A 22,072-nucleotide genomic window follows, 5' to 3' on the forward strand; every position below is an offset into this window, starting at 1 on the left:
CCTGACATTGCCCCCCCCTTCCTTACAGGCAGCCTCCGGATGCCCAGTTGGTTCTTCTTCTGGGGAGGACTGCGAAAAAAGTCCAAGTCCATAGCATGCACATTCTGCTCTGGTTCCCAGGAGTTTTCCTCCGGCCCATAACCTTTCCGTTTAATCAGGTATTGCAGTACTCCTCCTGCAGTCAACAATTGCCTCTACCTTAAACTCCCCGTCCCCATTGACCATCACTGGTTCAGGTGGTCTAGACTTCCGATTAGCAAATGGATCTGGCACCGCGGGTTTTAACAAAGATACATGGAACACTGGATGTATGTTGAAAGATTACGGTAGTGATAGTTTGTAGGAAACATTGTTAATCTTTTTCTTCATGGAAAATGGCCCTAGAAATTTAGGAGCTAGCTTTTTTGATGGACAAGCTAGTCGCAGATTGGTTGTAGCCAACCAGACCTGGTCCCCTGGTTGCAGAATTTGTTCCCCTCTCCTCTTCCTATCAAAGGCTCTCTTATTATCTTCCTGTGCCTTGGTCACAGCTTCTTGCAACAGCTTTTTGCGATTGAAAAAATCCACAGTGTTTTAAACGTCTGGTACTGAAGACTCTGGGACAAGGTCGAGCAAAAAGGTGTGTAGCGCTCACCCCCGAAGGTGCCGCTGGTTGATTTGGGATCGGCGTATTAAGTTACCAAATTCTTCTGCCTAGGGCTAATACTTGTGAGTGTGGATAAAAAGAGCAAGTGTCCAGCCAGTAGTATGAGTTTTCAATGCTTTATTCCAAGGCCAACATGGCCAACATCAACATGACACACAGTAGAGAAAAGGGTTGATGAGTAGGAAGAACCTTCAGGCCTTGGATATCAGAAGCATAGAGAGCAAGCCTGCTCTCGGCACAGACGATTCAAAATGTCACCACCCTCGCCAGGGTGGGTAAGTGCCCCCTGAACAGGCAATAAACTTGAACCTGGCAGCCGAAGGGTCACTTGCAATAATCAAATCACTGGGAGGAAACAATGCCTCTGCCACAGGCTTAGTAAAATTTCTCAGTATAGTCAAAGTGTAAGGATAAAGAATCCTCCCAGTAAGTTCTATTCTGTAGGGTCACCTACTGACAGCAAAAAGGGGTACCTGTCATGTAGCGTGGTGACCGGATCCCCGGTGGTTCGTCCAGGCCTCGCAAACAACCTCTGTACTTAGGTTCTCCCGAGCCAATCCCCCACCGTTCAGCTCCCAGCTTAGGATCTGGAACCCAGCAAGCCGCTGGGGTCACTCTCTTCATCAAAAGAAGGCGAGGTGCATAACTTCAGCCAGGCAGGCCATGAGGACGGGGCCCGCGGATGCTCACACCCTGAAGGTGGATGCCGCACCTGGATCTCGGGCCCCACAGAGAACAACCAAAAAATGGCGGGTGCCACAGATATATATCCCCCGCCAGCACGCCCAAAGAGGGAAAAAAACCCCCTGATTGGCTGCTGTCGAGAATGGTTCTGTCAGAACCCCTATAGCGCCAACTGTCGCCCAGGGGTGGCAACGCACCCCTGGACACACAGACTGACCCACGAGGCAGTTCCGAACTGGCAACAGCACAAACTAACAATTAGTGAAAGGGAGCAACTGAAATCTCCCATTCCCCACTAACTTTAGCGTAACGCCCCGCTAACTTTAAAGGGGGGGCGCTACAGGTGGGATGGAAGCCATAGTTTGCAAAAAATGGTGATTGCTTGGTGGCTGCATGACAGGAATTGTTATAAGCGAACTTGGCTAAAGATAGGAGTGATACCCAGTCATCCTGGACAAACCATGTGAAGCAACGGATGTACTGTTCCTACGTTTGATCTGTCCACTCGGTTTGACCGTTAGACTGCGGGTGGTATGCAGATGACATGGAGAGTTTGATTTTCAAGGCTTCACATAGTGCCCTCCAGAATCTCAAGGTAAATTGGACTCCTCGGTCTGAGACTATATCAATGGATACCCCATGGAGCCTAATGACTTCCTTAATAAAAACTTGAGCAGTCTCTACAGCAAAGGGTGTGCCCTTTAAGGGTAAAAGTAGGCCTTCTTAGTCAGCCGGTCAACTATGACAAAGATGGCAGTACAGTCCTGAGAGGGTGACAGTTCAACTATAAAGTCCATGGAGATCATGGTCCACGGCCTGTCGGGCACAGGCAGAGGTCTGAGCAAACCCCAAGCCTTGCTTCGGGTGCTCTTACTTCGGGTGCAGGTAATGCATGCATCAATGTACTTTTTGCAGTCCTTTTCCAGATCAGGCCACCAGAATGTGCGTTGCAGTAATTCCACTGTTTTGCGAATGCCGAAGTGACCTGCAAGGGGATGGTCATGGCAGAATCCCAAAACTGGTATCCGGACTGCTTCTAGGACAAAGACTTGGTTACCCCTCCAAAGACGTCCCTCTCTTGCCTGAAACGTATCCCTGATAGGACCAGGGGTAACTGTGGATTCCTGCTTCAACTGTGACATAAGATCAGTCTTCAGTAACAGAAAGTTTCCTGCTGGTAGAATGGTATCTGATACCGGTAAGTCCTTTGGATCTTCGAACATGCGTGACAGAGCATCAGGCTTGATATTTTTTGATCCAGGTTTATAGGAAATATGAAATAGAAACCTTGAAAAGAAAATTGCCCACCAGGCTTGGCGGGGTTTCAGTCTCTTGGCAGTCCTTAAGTATTCAAGGTTCTTGTGATCTGTATAGATCAAGATTGGGTGAGCTGCTCCCTCTAGTAGGTACCTCCACTCCTCAAGAGCGGCCTTTATGGCAGGAAGCTCCCGATCTCCGACGTCATAATTCCTCAGCGCAGGGGCAAGTTTCCTAGAGATGAAAGCTACCGGATGGATTAAATTCTTGAGACCCTGACGCTGGGACAGAACCCCCCCCCCCCCCCGACTGCACTTTTGGGAGCATCTACTTCCAGGACATAAGGTAGTGCCGGATCTGGATGGCTTAGTACAGGGGCAGATGTAAACAGTCCTTTAAGAGTCTCAAAGACAGCCTGGGCTTTGGGGGACCAGCGGAAACGAACACCCAGTTTGGTGAGTTGAATAATGGGTGTGATGGCTGAAAAGTTCTTAATGAATCTACGCTGGATTCCCTTCTTATCAGTGGGTGCTGGCCAGGTCAGGATTGCCAACACCTTTTGGGGATTCCATTTCAATCCCTCCGGTCTAAATGATCAAGCCCAAGAACTGAATACTTTGCTGCTCGAGCTCACATTTCTCGGGCTTGGCATAAAGTCCATGCAAACGAAGACGGCAGAGGACCTTCTTGACATGTTCCCGATGATCTGCAAGGGAAGAGGAGAACACAATAATGTTGTCTAAGTAAACAATGATGAAAATGTCCAGATAGTTTTTGAAGATGTCGTTGATGAAGTGTTCAAATGTAGCTGGTGAATTACATAGGCCGAAAGGCAAGACAAGATACTCGTAATGGCCAAAACGGGTACGGAAGGCAGTCTTGCACTCATCTCCCTCCCATATGCGGATAAGGTTGTAAGCTCCCCTGAGGTCTAATTTAGTGAAGATGGTAGCAGAACAAAGTCTTTGGAAGCACTCTGGGACCAAAAGGAGGGGGGCAACGGTTCTTCACCGTTATTTTGTTTAATTCACGGTAGTCTACACATGGCCGTAGTGACTGGTCCTTCTTCTCCACAAAGAATATCTCCGCCCCGGCAGGTGAAGTAGAAGGGCGAAATTAACCCCTTCCGAAGGCTTTTATCGATGTACTCCTTCAGAGCTGCTAATTATTTTTCGGATAGTGGAAAGATCCGACCAAACGGAATGGCAGCCCCTGAAATAAGCTTGATGGGGCAGTCGTAGGCCCTGTGTGGAGGTAGGGTGTCTGCTCTCCGCTTGCTGAACACGTCCAGGAATTCATGATAAACCTCAGGCACCTTTTGGTAGAGTTCAGTATCAACGTCCGTACATAACAGAGTGGCAGGCGAAATAGTGGGGTTGGACAGACAATGCTCCTGACAGTAAGTTGATTGGTATTTGATACTACCAGATCTCCAATCGACCACATATGACGTCCTCGGCTTCCAGCACCTGGAGAGCATGGAGAGAGGACTCAGCAGTATGGAGCATGGAGAGAGGACTTGGCAGTAGTGGCTAGTTGATGGTCCTCATATAACTTGGACATAGCCTGGAAGAAGGAGGACATAGTATTCAGTTGAATGTCCTTATTTTCTAACAGCCGATTAGCCCAGGTTTGGGGCTCATCTTGAAGCAAGGATATGATGAACCCCACTTTTGTAGCCTCTGCTGAAAAGGTCTGTGGCTGGAGCGAGAAATAGAGCTGGCAGGCATTGCGGAAAGCTCTAAACTTCGGTCTCCAGAGAATCTGACAGGGCTGGGCACCCGTAGCCCAGGGGATGTCATCATTGCAGCAGGAACAGTAGAAGAAGGCTGGACTTGGGCATGCTCCTCTAGTTGCACGCATTTCTCCTGCAGAGACTTGACCACTTGAGTAAGGCCTGCGAGACACTGGTTTAAGCCGATATGTATTCTTCTACATATTTTTGGGTTAAAAAAAATTGCAATAAGCGTATATTGATTGGATTTCGCAAAAGTTATAGTGTCTACAAAATAGGGATAGATTTATGGCATTTTTATTAAAAAAATATGTTTTACTAGTAATGGCGATGATCTCCCCTTTTTTTTTTTTTTTTGTAACTGACATTGCGGCGGCCATATCGGACACTTTTGACACTATTTTGGGACCATTCACATTTTGATCAGTGCTATAAAAATGCACTGATTACTGTATAAATAGGATGGGCAGGGAAGGGGTTAACACTAGGGGCAATCAAGGGGTTAATTGTGTATCCTAGGGATTGATTCTAACTGAAGGGGGCGGGGACTCACAAGGGGAGGAGACCGATCGGTGTTCCTCTGTACTGGAAACATACCATCGGTCTCCTCTCCTCTGACAGGACATGGATCTGTGTGTTTAGTAATGTTTACACACACACAGATCCACGTCCTTGGCTGTATTACTGGAAATCACGGGTGCCTGGCGGGCATCGCGGCCCCCGGGCACGCGCACCAGCTCCCGATCGATGTGGCAGGTGTGACGCCGGCAGCGCGCATGCGACCCCTAGATGGCAGGGAAGTCCAGGATGTAATATGATGTCCGCCCAGGATGGGAGATCCCTCCTGTGGACATCATATGACTATGGGCGGGATGGGAAGTGGTTAAAAGATGAGACTGAGCGCTGCTAACCTGGGTGCTGAGGACCAGGGTCGCCACAGGCAAACCAGGTAGCGAGCTGACACCTGAGCAGCCAGTCCAACGTGGCTGTAATGCTGGGATTGGTGAGAATGCACTGCTCTCATTAACCTATTGCTGCTAGCAGAGACTGAGCACAAGACTCTGCATGAAGACTGTACTAGCCAGCAGAAAAACTAGGGCTAAGCTGCTCTACAAGGACTTTACTTGCTCTCCATAGTAAAAGGTACAGTACCTCTGTGGAGTCTTGAATTCTAGTGTAGCCATTCATACAGTGTGCACTCTAAGAAGTTATATCTACTGGTTGCAGAAAAGTGATTGCACCATTGATCACCATTGCTGTTATTGTTTATCAATGCCATTGCTTAATGCTGATATGTAGATTACCAGGTAGAGATCAATCCCACTATATTAATCTCTAGTCTAAACTGCTACAATATAGTGGCCTGGATTCAGAAACAATTTACGTTGGCGTATCTATTGATACGCCGCGTAAATTCTAGCATGCGCCGGCGTATCTTCTTTCTGTATTCAGAAAGCAAGATACGCCGAAATTTGGCTAAGATACGACTGACGTAAGTCTCTTACGCCGTCGTATTTTAGTTGCATATTTATGCTGGCTGCTAGGTGGCGCTTCCAGAGATTTACGTGTAGAATATGCAAATTAGGTAGATACGTCGTTTACGTAAGACTTTTTCCGGCGTAAAGTTACCCCTGCTATATGAGGTGTAGCCAATGTTAAGTATGGACGTCGGGCCAGCGTCAAATTTTGCGTCGTTTGCGTAAGTCGTTTGCGAATAGGGCAGTATTTTGACTACTCCTCTCCTGCAATAGTTGGGACTCTTGCCCTCTTTTAGTATTTTTGCTACTATCCTCTTGTATTATGTTGACTCTTCCCCTTTTTGAATACTTTACCCCTTTCCTTCTTCTAGCAATTTGATTTGTAGCCTCTTCTAACACTTTTACCCTTTCCTTATCTAGTACCTTGACTCTTCCCCCCTTCTAGTACTTTAAACTGCTGGAAAAAGGGAAGGTTTGATCTCTACCCATTCAAGTACTTTGACCCTAGTATTTTGATTAATTCCCTCTTCAAGTACTTTGACTTTACCCTGCTTCTAGTACTTTGAGGCATCCCCCCTCACAATAGTTTGATCTTTCCCTTCTTTTAGAACTTTGACCCTTTCCCCATTTTATTACCTTCAGCCTTCCCTCTTTTAGTATCTGATCCGTCCTCTCTTCTAGTACGTTGTCTATTTCTGTCTTTTAGCACTTTGATCTCTCCCCTCTTCTTTCACTTTGACCCTTCTTCTCTTCGGTTATTTTTACTTTACCCTCCTCTTGTACTTTGGCCCTTCCCTTGTTTTTGCAGTTTATCTCTTCTATTACTTTGACCCTTCCCTTCCTCTAGTAATTTGGCCCTCCCCTTTTTCCAATAGTTTGATCTTCCCTTCTTCCAGTAGCATTACCCTCCCCTTATTTTAGTAGCATTGCCATCCCCTTATTCTAGTAGCATTGCCCTTCCCTTCTTCTTGTGGTATTGCCCTTTCCTTCTTCTAGCAGTTTGACCCTTCCCTTTTATAGTATTTTGACCTTTCCTTTCTAGCATTTTGATTCCTACTTATTCTAATACAGAGTGATCCCTGAATGGCTGTTAAAACTTTGCTAGTCTTACAAATATTGCTATATGTTTCACAGACACAGAAGTTTACGAACTTTCCTCCATTCTTTCAATATAACACACACTGCCCTATGTTGGCTTTGCTGACAATTCAAATGTTCTAGGAAAACTGTGGGTGCCCTTCCATCTCCCTTGGTTCATCAATACGTGTCATTGCCAGAAGGTTTGCTGCGTCTCCCAGCACAGTCTCAAGGAGCATGGAGGAGATTCCAAGAGACAGGCAGTTACTCTAGGAGAGCTGAACAGGGCTGTAGAAGGTCCTTAACCTGTCAATGGGCCCGGTATCTGTTCCTTTGTGCAAAGAGGAACAGCATGAGCACTGCCAGAGCCCTACAAAATACACTGTATTAATGTCTCTGACCAACAATCACAAACAGACTTCACGGGGGTGGCCTGAGGGCCGACGTCCTCTAGTAGTCCCTGTGCTTACTGCCCGGCACTGTGGAGCTTGATTGGCATTTGCCATTGAACACCAGAATTGGCATGTCCACCACTGCTGCCCTGTGCTTTTCACAGATGAGAGCAAGTTCACCCTGAGCACATGTGACAGACATTAAATGGTCTGGAGAAGCCGTGGAGAACGTTATGCTGCCTGTAACATCATTCAGCATGACCGGTTTGGTGGTGGGTCAGTGATGGTCTGGGGAGGCATATCCATGGAGGGACGCACAGACCTATAGAGGCTAGACAATGGCACCCTGACTGCCATTAGGTATCGGGATGAAACCATTGGACCCATTGTCAGACCCTACGCTGGTGCAGTGGGTCCTGGGTTCCTCCTGGTGCATGACAATTAGGGTGCCTACGTGTCCCGGATTGCCCGGGACTGTCCCGGAATTGACATGTCTGTCCTGGGTCCCGGGCACCTTCATTCCGGGACAATACAGTGTCCCGGAATGAAATAGAGGACACAGCCACCCCTACTAACTAATAACTAAATTTCTGGAACTGTTTGTTAGGGCCAGCACTGCCTTGCGTCTTGCAACCACCAATTTAGTGACAATTTAATCTCAGACAGTGAGGCCTGCGCCTAGTGCAGCATTGCTTTCCCCACCCACCTCGGCACCTCCTCCTTCTCCGGCACCCAGCAGCAAGCAACAGGGATTGCTGTCATCTTCACTCCCCAGAAAGTGACCCCACTCCTTTCCTTCAATGCACAGGGCTCATGCAGAGGGAGTGACAGCAGCACTGCATCTGGTGGCAGGCTATGGGTGGCAAGCGGGACTGAATCTGGTGGCAAGTGGCACATTAACCTAACAAATAAGCCGCCGCCAAATTTGTCATCAACCCCGAGACTACATTTCCCCCCACCCCCTCAACTTTTTGGGGGGAATGTGAGAGAGCGGGTGTGTCCCTGAATGGCATTTTGGAAATGTGGTCACCCTAATGACAATGCCCGGCCTCATGTGGGGAGGGTATGCAGCCAGTTCCTGGAGGATGAAGGAATTGATACCATTGAATGACCTCTATGCTCGCCTGACCTAAATCCAAAAGAACAACTCTGGGAACACTCTCTGTTTCGGTCCATCCGACGCTGGCAGGTTGCACCCCAGTCTGTTCAGGAGCTCAGTGATGCCCTGATCCAGATCTGGGAGGAAATACCCCGGGACACCATCCGTCGTCTCATTGGGAGCATGCTCTGATGTTGTCAGGCATGTATACAAGCACTTGGGGTCATACAAACTACTGAGGACCATTTTTAGTTGTTGCAATGAAATTTCAGCAAAATGGACTAGCTTGCTGCATCATTTTTTCACTTTGATTTTCAGGGTGTCTTTGAATTCAGCCCTCTAATTTTAATTTCAATCAATGTGGCATCCTTTTGTTCCTAAAACATTAACCACTCCTATCAGTATAGATGTTCAGCATTATATTTTCCCCCATTGATATCCAATGTGTTTTCAAAGTATTCCTTTAATTTTGTTGAGCAGTATATACTACACAGCCTCCTTTCCCAGTGGACGCCTCATACAGGAGAAACGCAGCGTCGGGTGGAGCTAAGGATTCAGACGTACACACACCTGCTGTTCAGGCGTGAGCCAAGCCATTAGCAGAGTGTCTTGTTTTTTGAAGATTTTGTTTGTTTGTAACCTGTTTTGATGCCAATTACCTGCTCAAAAATAAAGAGCAAGTTCTTTTTTACCGCACCATGAGGTTCTCCCTTTTCTTTTTACATACTTAAAAACTTTGGGGTAGATTCAGGAACGATTTACGCCGGCGTATCCATAGATACGCCGCGTAAATTCAAAGCTACGCCGGCGTATCTATTTTCTGTATTCAGAAAGCTAGATACGCCAACATTAGCCTAAGATACGACTGGCATAACACCGGTGGGCAGAATTAATCTCCTTAAGATGGTGCTTCTGCCCAAATTTTTGTACTACTTTAGGAACACTCCGGTCCATCTTTGCAGAGCGTTCTTCAAAAAACTTGAGAGTCAGGTGGGGACATTTGTCTGGGCGGGTAGGGCTCCTAGGATAGCTAAAAAAAAACTGTATTTGCCCCTATCGGGTGGTGGCTTGTCGCTCCCGAACTTCCAACTGTACTATTGGGCGGCTGTCCTGGTCACCGCTCGGTGGTGGTTTGCCCAACCTAAACAGAATCCGGCGGTTACGTTGGAGGCCGCCATTCTGGGCTCATATGCCGCCCTGAGCAACCTTGCATTTAGGGGTTGCCGGGCGGCCCCCTCGGTAACGGTCCCGATGAAAACAACACTTAGGGCCTGGAGGGAGGCTAGGGTAATCTACGCGAGGCCCTCGCATGTCTCCCCGCATCTACCTCTCTGGGGTAACCCCCTGCTACCCCACCTGTACTCCCTTCCTGACCCTTCGGTTTGGGCCAGCAGGGGGATCACTACTCTGAAACATATTGTATCCAACGGCGCTCTTATGACCTTTAGGGAGTTGAGGGACAAATATTCCATCCCTGCACAATGGACATTCCGATACTGGCAACTTAGACATGCGTACACTGCCCAATTTCCGGACACGCTGACGCTCCAATCTGACTCGATCGAGAGACTCTTGACCTCGCGGACCATGGGGCGACCCCTCTCCACCCTTTACCTCTACTTGACAGTTGCATATGACTCTGGGTCGACTTGCTCTCTCGAGAGGTGGAAGGCTGATATACCTGACCTGGATGATGAAAAGTGGGAGGAATGTGTTTCCACGTTCATCCCGTCACTTATAGCAGCTAGGGACAGGTTCATACAAATTAAGTTCCTTCATCAGGCTTACTATACTCCCCAGAGGTTGGCCCGCATCTACCCCCAGAGGGACCCTCTTTGTCCGCGATGCGGGGTTCAGGAGGGCTCATTTTGGCACATGGTGTGGGCATGCCCCAAGATTCAGATTTACTGGGGGCGGGTGGCTGGGATTCTGGGTTCGGGGTCTCAGCTGCAGGTCCCGATGGACCCCTTGGTTCTTCTTTTGAGCCACCTGGAGGAGACGCAGGGTGACAGGTACTCTAATATGTTTCTTACCTTCTCCCTCTTCTATGCCAGGAGGGAAATCCTTCTTAAATGGAAGGCAGCTGACCCGCCTACGGTGGAGTCTTGGACCCAGTCTATCAACAACGTTCTGCCACTTTACAGGATCACTTATGAAAGTAGACAGTGCCCAGCAAAGTTTGACAAGGTGTGGTCTGGATGGATTGATGCCAGGGGTTAAGGTTGGGTTTTGGTCCGAATATTACGCTGTACTTGAACACTTGTTGATGTTTCATGTGATCGGTGACATGTGATTTTCACTCGCTCTACTTTGCACTCTCCCCCCCACCCCTTCCCCCCCCCTCCCTCCAGGGGGAGCCTGTTTTATCCTATTCCCACTTCTTTTCCCTCAGGTGACCCTCGGGGGAGCGGGGGCTGGGTATGAATCCTGGTATTAATTTTTGTCTTTTCCCTTAGGGTTCAAGGGGGGGTTGGCTGGGTTTGGGCTTTGATGTTTCTCCCCCTGAAATGGTATTGCACTTAGTAATTTTATCCTGCTCTGAGTTCTTGGGGCGGTCCTGAATCTTTTCTTTTGTATCTAACTGTACCTATATTTATCTGTGACAATGTAAACCTTTGTTTTCTCAATAAAACATCTCTGTTAAAAAAAAGATACGACTGGCATAAGTCTCTTACGCCGCCGTATCTTAGGGTATATTCTCACGCTGGCCGCTAGGTGGCACTTCCCTAGTTGTCAGCGTAGAGTATGCAAATTACATACTTACGGCGATTCACAAACGTACGTGCGCCCGGCGGTAGTTTTTTACGTCGTTTGCGTAACTCGTTTTCGGCGTAAGGCTGCTCCTGCTATTAGGAGGCGCAGCCAATGTTAAGTATGGACGTCGTTCCCGCGTCGCGATTTTAAAATTTTCGTCCGTGAATGGTGCTGAACGGCATTTACGTTCACGTCGAAACCAATGACGTCCTTGTGACCTCATTTAACGCAGTGCACGTCGGGAAATTTTAGGGACGCGCCTAATTTAAATGATCCACGCCCCCTACCGGATCATTTGAATTACGCACGTTTACGCCGGCCCCTTTTACGATACGCCGCTGCAACTTACGGAGCAAGTGCTTCGTGAATACAGCACTTTCTCCTGTATGTTACGGCGGCGTAGCGTAAATACGATACGCTGCGCCGCCGTTTAAATTGCGCGCCCCTACCTGAATCCACCCCTTTCCCTACCGGAAATCCCCTCCTTTGAGAGGAGATGTGGTTCACACATCCAGGATTTTAGTGATCTGCCCTGAAGGTCCCGGGACTATCAGTGGAGGACTGGAGCCAGAGGAAATCACCCTGCATGTGCAGAGCTGACTATCTTTCAAATTCTGGTAAGCTGCCATCTTATCTAAATAAGAGAAGTGTTTTGTGCTTGAAGATTCATAAGGGAATATCCGCATGACAGTCGCAAGAGTGATGTATCCATTTAGGACTTCATCCCTTTGACATCTTTTTCTTTTTTGGACTGTCACCTTGTTGTTTATACTAGTACCCCCCCCCCCCCCCAATTTGTCCACTTCCAACAAACTGTTTTGAACTTTGATGATCCTTATTTGTTCCTTAGAGGGTTAATTTACGTGGGGTACTCCTAGGACTCCTTTTTTGTTGTTTTCACGTTATTTGTATTTTCACATTTTTTACCTTATTTATGTGTCTTATCACATATGAGATTTATTGTTAGTCGCTGAGATATGCGATTTTAGGTTGCGCATTATTTATATTACTTTACATATACTACACAGCTGCCTACTTTTTCTGTTATGAAAAAAAGATAGAAATGAATAGACAAACACCTCATCGGCAGTGCATAGAACTATCCAGCTTATTAGACTGTGATAGATTTATAAATTCCCCAGATCGGATTATCAGTGACAATTACTCTTTTTTAAATGGATGTCTCAGTTTTTAGCTATGAGTTCTGTAAATGTGCCCCCAATGTGTGAAACAAGAAGATGCTTTTCAAAGCTTACAGTAATTGTGAACAAAACGCTTGGCTCTAGTGAGTGTTTTCCCAGTAAGGCCGGGGGTTCTGTCACATGCCGCTCTTGGAGTCATGTTAACAAGGTGGCTTTGTACCGGCCCTCCTTGGATTCCTTCGCTTTGGCCTATAGCTTGCTTCTCAGCCTTCTTCTGAAAGGGGACATTATCCTACAGCCTTTGGGACAGGCCGCTGCTGTGAAGGAAGGAGGGGGGTGTCTTTTTTTTTTTTTTAAAGTGGGATCAGAGATTTAGCAGGGCAAATACACACACATCCACACACCACAAAGATCTTGCCTCGGGGGACAGCAGTCAAAGTTACAGTGTACAAAGATGACAAGGGGCTTATAGAAGCCAGTAAAGACTTAGATGTCCATCTGGTCACTCAGTGTGCGGGGCTTAAAAAACACTGGAAGAGTTCCCAGCCCCTCTAGCCTGCCCTTGTGACCCCAGGGCAACTGGAGAGGAATTGCTGATGGTTTTGTGAATAGCAATAGGACAGGTAACCGTTTGTAATTTGCAATGTAAGAGATTGGTCAGTGAGAAGGGTAATGACTCAGGTAAGGCCAGGAGGTCACACCTGCTGACTTCAGGTCCCTCCTGAAAAGTTACCGAGCTTTAAAATTGTTTCTTGTGAACTTTGCGCATCGTAAGCTTACAAAAATGTGAAATTTGTATGCCATTTTCAATAACACTAATATTGAAAAAAATATACCGTATTTTCCGGCGTATAAGACGACTCGGCGTATAAGACGACCCCCTAATTTTCCAGGAAAAATTTTGGTTTTGGGATATACTCGCCGTATAAGACTACCCCCTTCCTACTAGTCTTTCTGGAAGCTGAGGGTTAGCCAGAACAACCGCTGACAGAAACAGGCTTTTTTCAAGCCTCACTATGCCATTACATGCCCCCACTGTGCCATTACATGCCCCCACTGTGCCATTACATGCCCCCACTGTGCCATTACTTGCCCCCACAGTGCCATCACATTACATGCCCCCACTGTGCCATCACATTACATGCCCCCACAGTGCCATCACATTACATGGCCCCCACAGTGCCATCACATTACATGGCCCCACAGTGCCATCACATTACATGCCCCCACAGTGCCATCACATTACTTGCCCCCACAGTGCCATCACATTACTTGCCCCCACAGTGCCATCTCTTGCCCCCACAGTGCCATCACATTACTTGCCCCCACAGTGCCATCACATTACTTGCCCCCACAGTGCCATCTCTTGCCCCCACAGTGCCATCATTTGCCCCCACTTTCCCCCCCACTGTGCCATCAACTCACGTTTTGCAGGCCAGTGACAGTCTCTGTCTGCTGCGAGCGTCCATGATTTCAAAGCCGCGCCGTCTTCTCAGCGTGTCCTGTGATTGGCGGAACACAAATTTTCCCAGGAGCGCCTCTGTTCTGTGTTCCGCCAATCACGGATGCCTTCTCATCTCGTCCGATATTCCGACAGTTTGTATGCCCCATTGGACTTTTTCCGTCGGACTTAGAAAGAGAACACGTTCTCTTTTTTTCCGACGGAAAACATTTCTATCGGAAATTTCATTCGTCTGTACGGAACAGAGGAAAAAAAACACGCATGCTCAAAGTCAAGTCAACGCATTCTCGGAAGCATGGTATTTAATTTTTCTCGGCTCGTCATACGCGTTGTACGACACCGCATTTTTGATGGTCGGAATTTGGTGTGACCGTATGTATGCAAGACAGCTAGAAAAAAACAGTCAGAGTCTATTCCGACGGAAAAAACGATTGTGTGTACAGGGCATAACAGGAGCTGCAAATAAACTCTATTGTAACATACAGCAAAGTGCTCACTGCACACATGCACTGTATCACTAACCAACTATCTGGTACAGTGCATTTGGGGTAAAAACAAGGGAAAATATATATTTCTGTCACCAGCCATTATATATTTACATATATACACCCAAAAGCTGGGAAACAATATTAAGCTATTAACATAGGAACACTTGCCTAATAACCCCTGCTTCTGATCTGGAATGGCAACAGTTCTACCCGGGGACATGTGGTTTCAGCTCCTCTCTCTCTCCACTTCTTCCTCGTGGGGTTTCCAAGCCCAAACACAGGGAAAGGAAGTGATGTACATATATAATCTCTGTGAATATTAAGTGTGCAAAGCCACTTAGGCCCCATTCACACCTAGGCGTTTTTACGCCTGAAACGCACTGCTCACGAACACGGGAGGGCAGATTTAACATTGTTTCCTATGGTGCCTGTTCACACCTGAACGCCTGAACGCCTGTCGCGCGAAGCTCAAACTAGTCCCGGACCTTTTTTTGTCGCGCGAAGCGCGCGACATAGGCGTTTCCGCGCGTTTTTTTTTTACCATAGAGAGTAATGGGAAACGCGCGAATTGAGCGTATCGCGCGACAGCAAGCGTTTTTATGCGCGTTTTTACGCGCGTTTTGACGCCCATACAGCTCCAAAACAGAACAGGAAATGACATATTTTTTTACAGGAACTTGTGAAATCACCATTTTACTTTACTTACAATAAAGAAAAGTCACATTTTTATCAATGGAGGCCGAATTTGATAGAACCCTTTCGATGCTGGAGCCTGAAAATTTCATCAGGATGGTGAAGGAGCACCCCTGTCTTTATGACAGCAGGGCACCGGGCTACAAAATGAGGACCACCCGTTGGGACGCTTGGTGTTCTATTGGGAGCCAAATCTATGAGAACTGGGCACGGATAAATAAGTCCCATGATAGCAAAGGTAAACTCTATCAAAAAACATAACAGAAATACAAAATGCCACTAATGAAATAATGGAATGATTGTTTGTCGTTACAGTAGGCATTTATTACCGTACCAATATGCTGTTAAGTTTAAAAATGTGTCTTTACAAATATGACTATTGTGCGGTCATGCGACATGGCTTATAAACATAAATTGCGTTCTCTTCTTCCCACAAATAGAGCTTATTAATGGTGATATTTGATCCCCTCTGTGATTTTTAATAATCCAAAAATTTAGTGACATTTTTCAAAAAAAATATTATTTTACACATCTTTAATCTAAAAAAATAAAAAAATTCAATCGACCTAGCGACTACAGCGTCAGGTGGGGACGGGGGCTACACAGGACCTACACTCTGCCTGCAGTGATCAGTAAATATATGTTCACTGCATTCATTGATACTGTGACAAGGGGATGGGGGAGTGGATTGGAGATCCAAAAGGGGATTGTGCCTACGTGTACTGGTGTCAGTGTCATCACTTCCCTCTTCCTGTGTTTACACAGGAGGAGAAAGTGACACGCAGGGGGACACATATAGAGCCACTTAACCCCCGGATGTACCCTGGGGGTCCTGATCGGACCCCCAACCCACGTCTAGGCGGTCACTTACAGGCCCTTTATTAGACCACAGAATAAATACATAAACTAAGTTTACAATAGATAGAATGTCACTAATATAAAATGGCACACAATATCATAGGGCTATTGAACCCAATGATAAAACTGTATCAAAATTAGAATGAGACTTCTTAAAACATGAATCATTTTTTATTTTTTTTCCACAAAACAGCATAGTAAAGATTATATTTCACAAAATAAGCGTGTCAAAAGCTGAAAAGTTCAATAAATTAAATGGAATTGAGCTGCCAAGGGACCTGCCCTTCAGGAGAGACAAAGTATGCCGCATACTGTTCACGGACATGTGTCCCCTGTGTGTTCCCACGTACACCAGTCCAATGAGCTCTTTCCAGAGTCTCATGGACTGGCTCCTCGTAATCTAGACCATCGCGCTGCCTGACAAAATTGTGCAAGGCACACGCCGCTTCTACAGCACTAATGGCATTTTGCATGTTGAGCACAATCGGTGTGTGGAGAACCCTCCACTTGTTCGCCAAAATTCCAAAAGCACACTCAACTACGCGGCGTGCTCTGCTAAGCCGGTAGTTGAATATGCGTTTGTCTTCGTTCAGATTATGTCCTGAATAAGGCCGAAGTAGGTGTGTGTTCAGAGCAAAAGCCTCATCACCCACAAAGACACTTGGTAGGGGAGGGCCGTTTGTGCCCGGGAGTGGACTATTTTGTGGAAGGTCCAGACCATCTGTTCGAAGTAATTGCCCAAAAGAGGAGTTCCCAAAAATCGCAGAGTCTGCACTACTTCCATAGGAACCAATGTCAATATAGGTAAAGCAATAATTGGCATCAGCCACAGCCATTAAGACGAATGAAAAGTATTTCTTATAATTGAAATACTGGCTCCCACTAGCCATGGGCTTAACAATCCTGATGTGTTTCCCATCGATCGCTCCTAGACAATTCGGAAAGTTACAGCGCTCCCAGAATACTTGGGAAATTTTTTCCCAGTCCTCTGCTGCCGGTTTTTTAAACACAATGGGTTTCAGGACTTCCCAAATGGCACTGCAGGTGTCCCGAATTATATAACTGGCAGTAGATCTTCCAATACGAAACGAGTAATGCAGACTTGCAATCGATTGTCCAGTTGATAGATACCTACAAAGAAAATAATATATATTATTTTATTTTATTTTTTACAGTGAAAATTCTAAAACTCAGATGGAAGAGTATAAGGGACGCCTACGCTCGCCAGCTGAAGGCACAGCGGGAGCAGCGGCGAAGTGGGAGTGGAGCATGTTCGGTGAGAGAATACGTTCACGCAAAGGAATTGGAGTTTCTGAGACCGGTGCTGGATTTGGGGAGGTAAACCATTATCTGTACTTTGCTCGGTAAACCAAATGTTTTAAAATTATTTTTTAATACATGATTTCTTTTTTCAGTACTGAAAGCTGCTGGGACGAGGCTGCCACAGCTGTAGTAGACAGAGAGAGCGTGGCAGAGAGAGGGGACAGAGAGAGCGTGGCAGAGAGAGGGGACAGAGAGAGCGTGGCATCGGGGGATCAAGCGATGGCTACTCTGGAGCCGGAACCGCAGCACTCCGAGGCATCAAATTCTAATGCAACAAGACCACTTGCAGAGCAGCCCCCAGTTAACATTGCGCATATTGGACCTCCGCGTGCTCTGCGTAGGAGGGCTCCTGCTCCGGATCCAGCCCTGGATCGTATGTTGGACATTATGACCAACATGTCTGACCGGATGAGCAATAGATCGTATGGCCAAAATGTAGCAAAATGTCTGGGGGAACTAATCGACAAAGTTCCCCCAAATCTGCAAGCGGTGGTGCTGTCCTGTACGGCTAGATACATCTCGACATTTATACCCCCGACAGAAGCTGACGATTTATCCGAACCACCACCACCCTATGGCCCATATGCCAATAAACGGACCGAGCATGTCCCAACACCACCCACGACCCATTTCTCCCCACCACCCGTTACCCTTTGGACAGGACCACAGCTTTCCGACCAACCTCCTCGACCAACACCACCACCGACTTCTGCGCACCATCCTTTCACCACCACTCTATCTCATTTACCTCCTGTGCCAACACCTTCCACTCACACTTCTCTGAATCCTTTTCCTTATACACAACCTTCTTCTTACCACCCTCATTCTCCTTTTCCTCATCTCTCAACACCACCTGTCACATACAGTACTCTGCCTCCTACAACACTTTCTTCTTACCACCCACCACCTTCTACTTACCCTGCGTTAACGACTACACCTACATCACATTACCCACATCGACCGAGACAATCGACTTTCAGGAATGCCCCAACACGAACACCACCACCACCACAAGCAACACCACCTTCCAATTGGTCAGGGGAAGACAGCACCACCTCCACTTGGCCCCCTTTTGCCCACGCACTGTCGGTCGCCATGTCACCGCACGGGGAAGAGGACTCCTCCCCAAATTTACAGCAATTGTAAATAAGGAATATGTATAAAACATTTTTGTATATTTTGTGTATTTGTGCACTGTGTGTATATTTTCCTAATAAAAAAAAAAAGACCCAATGTTTTGGTTGATTAAAATATTAAAATAATTTTGTTCCTACAGAATTTTTGTTTGGTTTTTATTACACATATATATATATATATATATATATATATATATATATATATAATAGAGTGTATTACATTCAAAGCGCTAAATAAAAATTACCTCAGTGTTATGATAAGTCGCTCCACAGGGGGGATACAGTTGCGGAAGTAGGTGTCCATCCTCTGCAATCTGTTGATCAACAATTCCAGCAACTCATCAAAGCTGTAAAGGAAAATGAAATTTAAAATTGGCAATGGATTGGTACTAGGGTTGCCACCTTTCCGGGATTCGCCAGAACAGTTCGGGTTTGGAATCATGTGTCCGGGTTTCAGACTGCCTGACACTCTGACAGATTTTTCTGACCAGAATATGGATTTCCAGCAGGGTTAATGGCTGCAGGGGATGAAAACTTACAACCCAGCAGCCACAGATATACCAGGATGAGATGTGCTATCTGCCAAGGGGTGAGTGAGCTCACCCTCCATCGCTGTCTAACAGAAGCACCCACCCCCTTTCTCTATCCTGCCTCTTGGTGAGTACACTAGGAAAAATCAGAGTTCTCACATTGGAGTCCTCTCCGTACATCAGAGATCTCGGTTTCCCCCTTAGATCATGGTTCACAGAGCATCCCTTATGTCTGAGTATCTTGAGGTCTCGCTTCAATCAGATTATGTTGGTTAACCCATACAGTGAAAGGGAAATCTGGGAGTTGAGATGCAAAAGGGTGACTGTGATGTAAAGGGGGACTCTGTGCACTGTAATGTAAAGGGGGATTCTGTGCACTGTAATGTAAAGGGGGACTCTGTGCACTGTAATGTAAAGGGGGACTCTGTGCACTGTAATGTAAAGGGGGAACTTTGTGGACTCTAATGTAAAGGGGGAACTCTGTGGACTCTAATGTAAAGGGAGAACTCTGTGCACTGCAATGGAAAGGGGACTATTTTTATTATATTCATATGATTAGAAATGTTAAATACTAACAAAATATATGTATAGTTCATAGTATTAAAAAAAATAGTTGTGCACCGCAGAAGTGTACATGTTTGACTTGAAGAAAAGGTGGCAACCCAAATGGTACAATGTAAAAAATAAATGATTCCAGATCATTTTTTACTAACCTTTTTATGGACATTCTGGTGTAGTCCAGAAATTTGTCTTCATGGTCACGGAGGTCTTGGTACATCACCCAAAATTGCCCTCTTTCTTCCCGATCAGCAATGACGGGGTGTATCCAAAATCTGCGTTGCCTCTTCCTTTTTCTCTGCCTCTCGTTTACAAGATATTGGCTAGCAGTGGCTGCTGCCATGAACAAAGCCATCTCGTCATCACTCATTTTCACAATGGAGTCAGAAGCACAAGGATGACCCGGAAGAGGAATTATCACCCAGGAAGAGGAAAAAAAAACCTTTCACATAGCAACAAATGATGACAGAGGTGATCTATTTTACTATTGGTAAAAAAAAAAAAAAAAAAACGCTGGACGTCGCTCTGCTCAAACGCGCGCAAACGCGCACAAACGCGCACCAAAACGCGCGAAAAAAACGCGCGTAAAAACGCCTGGTAACGCCAACGCCTAGGTGTGAATGCAGCCTTACAGACAGTAGAGGGCAGCAGATCCCTACATTAATAAAAATAGAATGGTAGCACGCTCCTGCTGAATGTTAACAAACCCTATGAACTTTCAGTGGGATGCACAAGCTGTATTACAATTCATTAAAGGGGTGTTCCACTCATTTTTTATGTTTATTAAAAGTCAGCAGCTACAAAAAGTGTAGCTGCTGGCTTTTAATAAACATACTCACCTGCTCCACGTTCCAGCGACGCGCCGGCCGGGGCTCCGCTCCTCTCCCCCCCTCTCCGGCCGGCGTCTTCATTCCAAGTGTGGGCACACGGGCGTGACAACTTTCGGCTTCACGGCCGGACACCCACTGCGCATTCGCGAGCGGCACTGCGCCATCCGATTGGACAGGCGATCGCCTGGGACCTGTCACATGGCGATCGCCTACAGGGAGGGGCTGCCAAAAGGCGATTAGATTATAATTATATAATCTAATCGCCTTTGCAGCCCCTTGGCGGAAGGAGGAAGTGGGACAGGAAGTACCACTCCTCCTGAAGCCCCCCCCCCACAAAAAAATATTACATGTCCAATGTGGCATGTAAGGGGGCGAGGAGTGAATTAAGCGGAAATTCCATTTTTGGGTGTCTGTAGCCAAAACATTTCTTAACTTTGGATAAAGTTGGAAATGGTTAAGACAATTATTATTTTTTTGTTTCCCATTGAGTTTCCCAATTTTGTGACCACTGTTATTGAGACAAAAAGTGATGGGAAATAAAAAATAAAATAAAGATGTCACCAGACCAGAAGGTGAGGGTAATGTTCCTAAAGGAGACACTTATTCTGGTGACAACTGTTAACTTTGGAGCAATCAAGGGGATAAATCCAAAAGGCTCTGGGACTGAATACTTATTGATACAGAGTAGTAAAAGGATGTCAGTCATTCAAAAAGCTCACTGGCTCAGGTTATGCGGCTGACCTGCAACCAGAGCTACTCTTCAACGTACACTCAGAAACATCACTATGGTCAAACATTTTATTTATTTTTTCATTTTGGATAGAGCAAAGGAGGGCCTGATTGGACTTCTACTTTAAACCAAAGGAGTGCAAAACCAAATTCATAAAGAAGTCCAAAACAGATTTAATGATTTACAAGACAGCCAACGCTCTTCAGGAGTAAAACAAGCTCCCTCTGCATTTGGACTACCAGACAAGTACAAAGATGAAATATGTAAATATGAAAAATGTAATTAAAATAATTAGGGGTTCAATATTTGTACCAGTCTAGCAATATCCACTTCACTACATAGTGCAAAAAAATAGCATATTATGAACAAGATGAAAACCTTTCTTGTATATAAGAATCAAATTAAGTTTACATTTGGAATTAGAGTTAGAAAGTTGATGTACATTTCACGTACTTTAAATGCTTTTAATTGATACCATTGATGACTTCTTCCAACCAATGCATGCTATGGCAGTGTTTTCCGATTTCTTAAAGGGGAGTTCCGGCCACAATTTCACTTTTTATATATAAATACCCCTGTAATTCACAAGCTTAATGTATTCTAGTAAAGTTAGTCTGTAAACTAAGATCCGTTTTGTTAGGTTGTTAGAGCATTTAGTTAGTTTATAATCTAGAAATAGACTGTGGCCATCTTAAGTGTGGGCATCATGAAGCCAGACTGTATGACTTCCTGGATTTCAGCCTTGCAGATCTCGCACATGCTCAGGGCTGCACAAGCGAAGTAATAGGTTTCAGTCAGGTTTCCATAGCAACGGGAGTGTCGGAGGAAGTTGCCGCCCCTTCTCTATGCAAATCGGCTATTTGCAAGGACTACTGGGATACATTATGCCTATCCCAGAAACCCTTGCGAATAGCCTTGTGACTTAATAGCCTAGGCTAATAAGGAGGAGGAAGTAATGAAGGACTACAAAATAAAGGTATTTACAAGCAACAAAATAAATAAAAATTGTCCATTCTGAACACTATGAGATTAGGGCATGCAGCACAGACAAACATAAAAAAATGGGTGGAACTCCACTTTAAGTTTATTAGTATTACATTATTAGATACAATAGTCCTTCTAGCATTCATATTTGATATTCCTAATAACCAATTAGTTTAATGTACATTGTAGTCGTTTTTAGTTTTTACTAGTGGTCTT

At 45.9% G+C, this 22,072-nt stretch overlaps 2 protein-coding genes across 2 annotated transcripts; one reads left to right on the forward strand and one right to left on the reverse strand.

Moving 5' to 3' along the window:
• Positions 1-15,917: 15,917 nt before the first annotated feature.
• LOC120914138 (protein ALP1-like) lies at positions 15,918-18,505 on the reverse strand. The gene is made up of 2 exons (XM_040324653.1): positions 18,470-18,505; positions 15,918-16,896 (listed from the first exon to the last, which is right to left on the reverse strand). The coding sequence occupies exon 2, from the start codon at positions 16,653-16,655 to the stop codon at positions 16,017-16,019; it is 639 nt and encodes a 212-aa protein (XP_040180587.1). The 5' UTR covers positions 16,656-16,896; positions 18,470-18,505; the 3' UTR covers positions 15,918-16,016.
• On the forward strand, positions 16,896-18,250 carry LOC120914137 (extensin-like). Its single transcript, XM_040324652.1, has 2 exons — positions 16,896-17,103; positions 17,181-18,250. Exon 2 carries the CDS (start codon positions 17,308-17,310, stop codon positions 18,232-18,234), a length of 927 nt encoding a protein of 308 aa, XP_040180586.1. The 5' UTR covers positions 16,896-17,103; positions 17,181-17,307; the 3' UTR covers positions 18,235-18,250.
• Positions 18,506-22,072: the final 3,567 nt, after the last annotated feature.

Source organism: Rana temporaria, chromosome 9 (genome assembly GCF_905171775.1).
Source record: "Rana temporaria chromosome 9, aRanTem1.1, whole genome shotgun sequence".
In the NCBI taxonomy this organism is placed as follows: domain Eukaryota; kingdom Metazoa; phylum Chordata; class Amphibia; order Anura; family Ranidae; genus Rana; species Rana temporaria.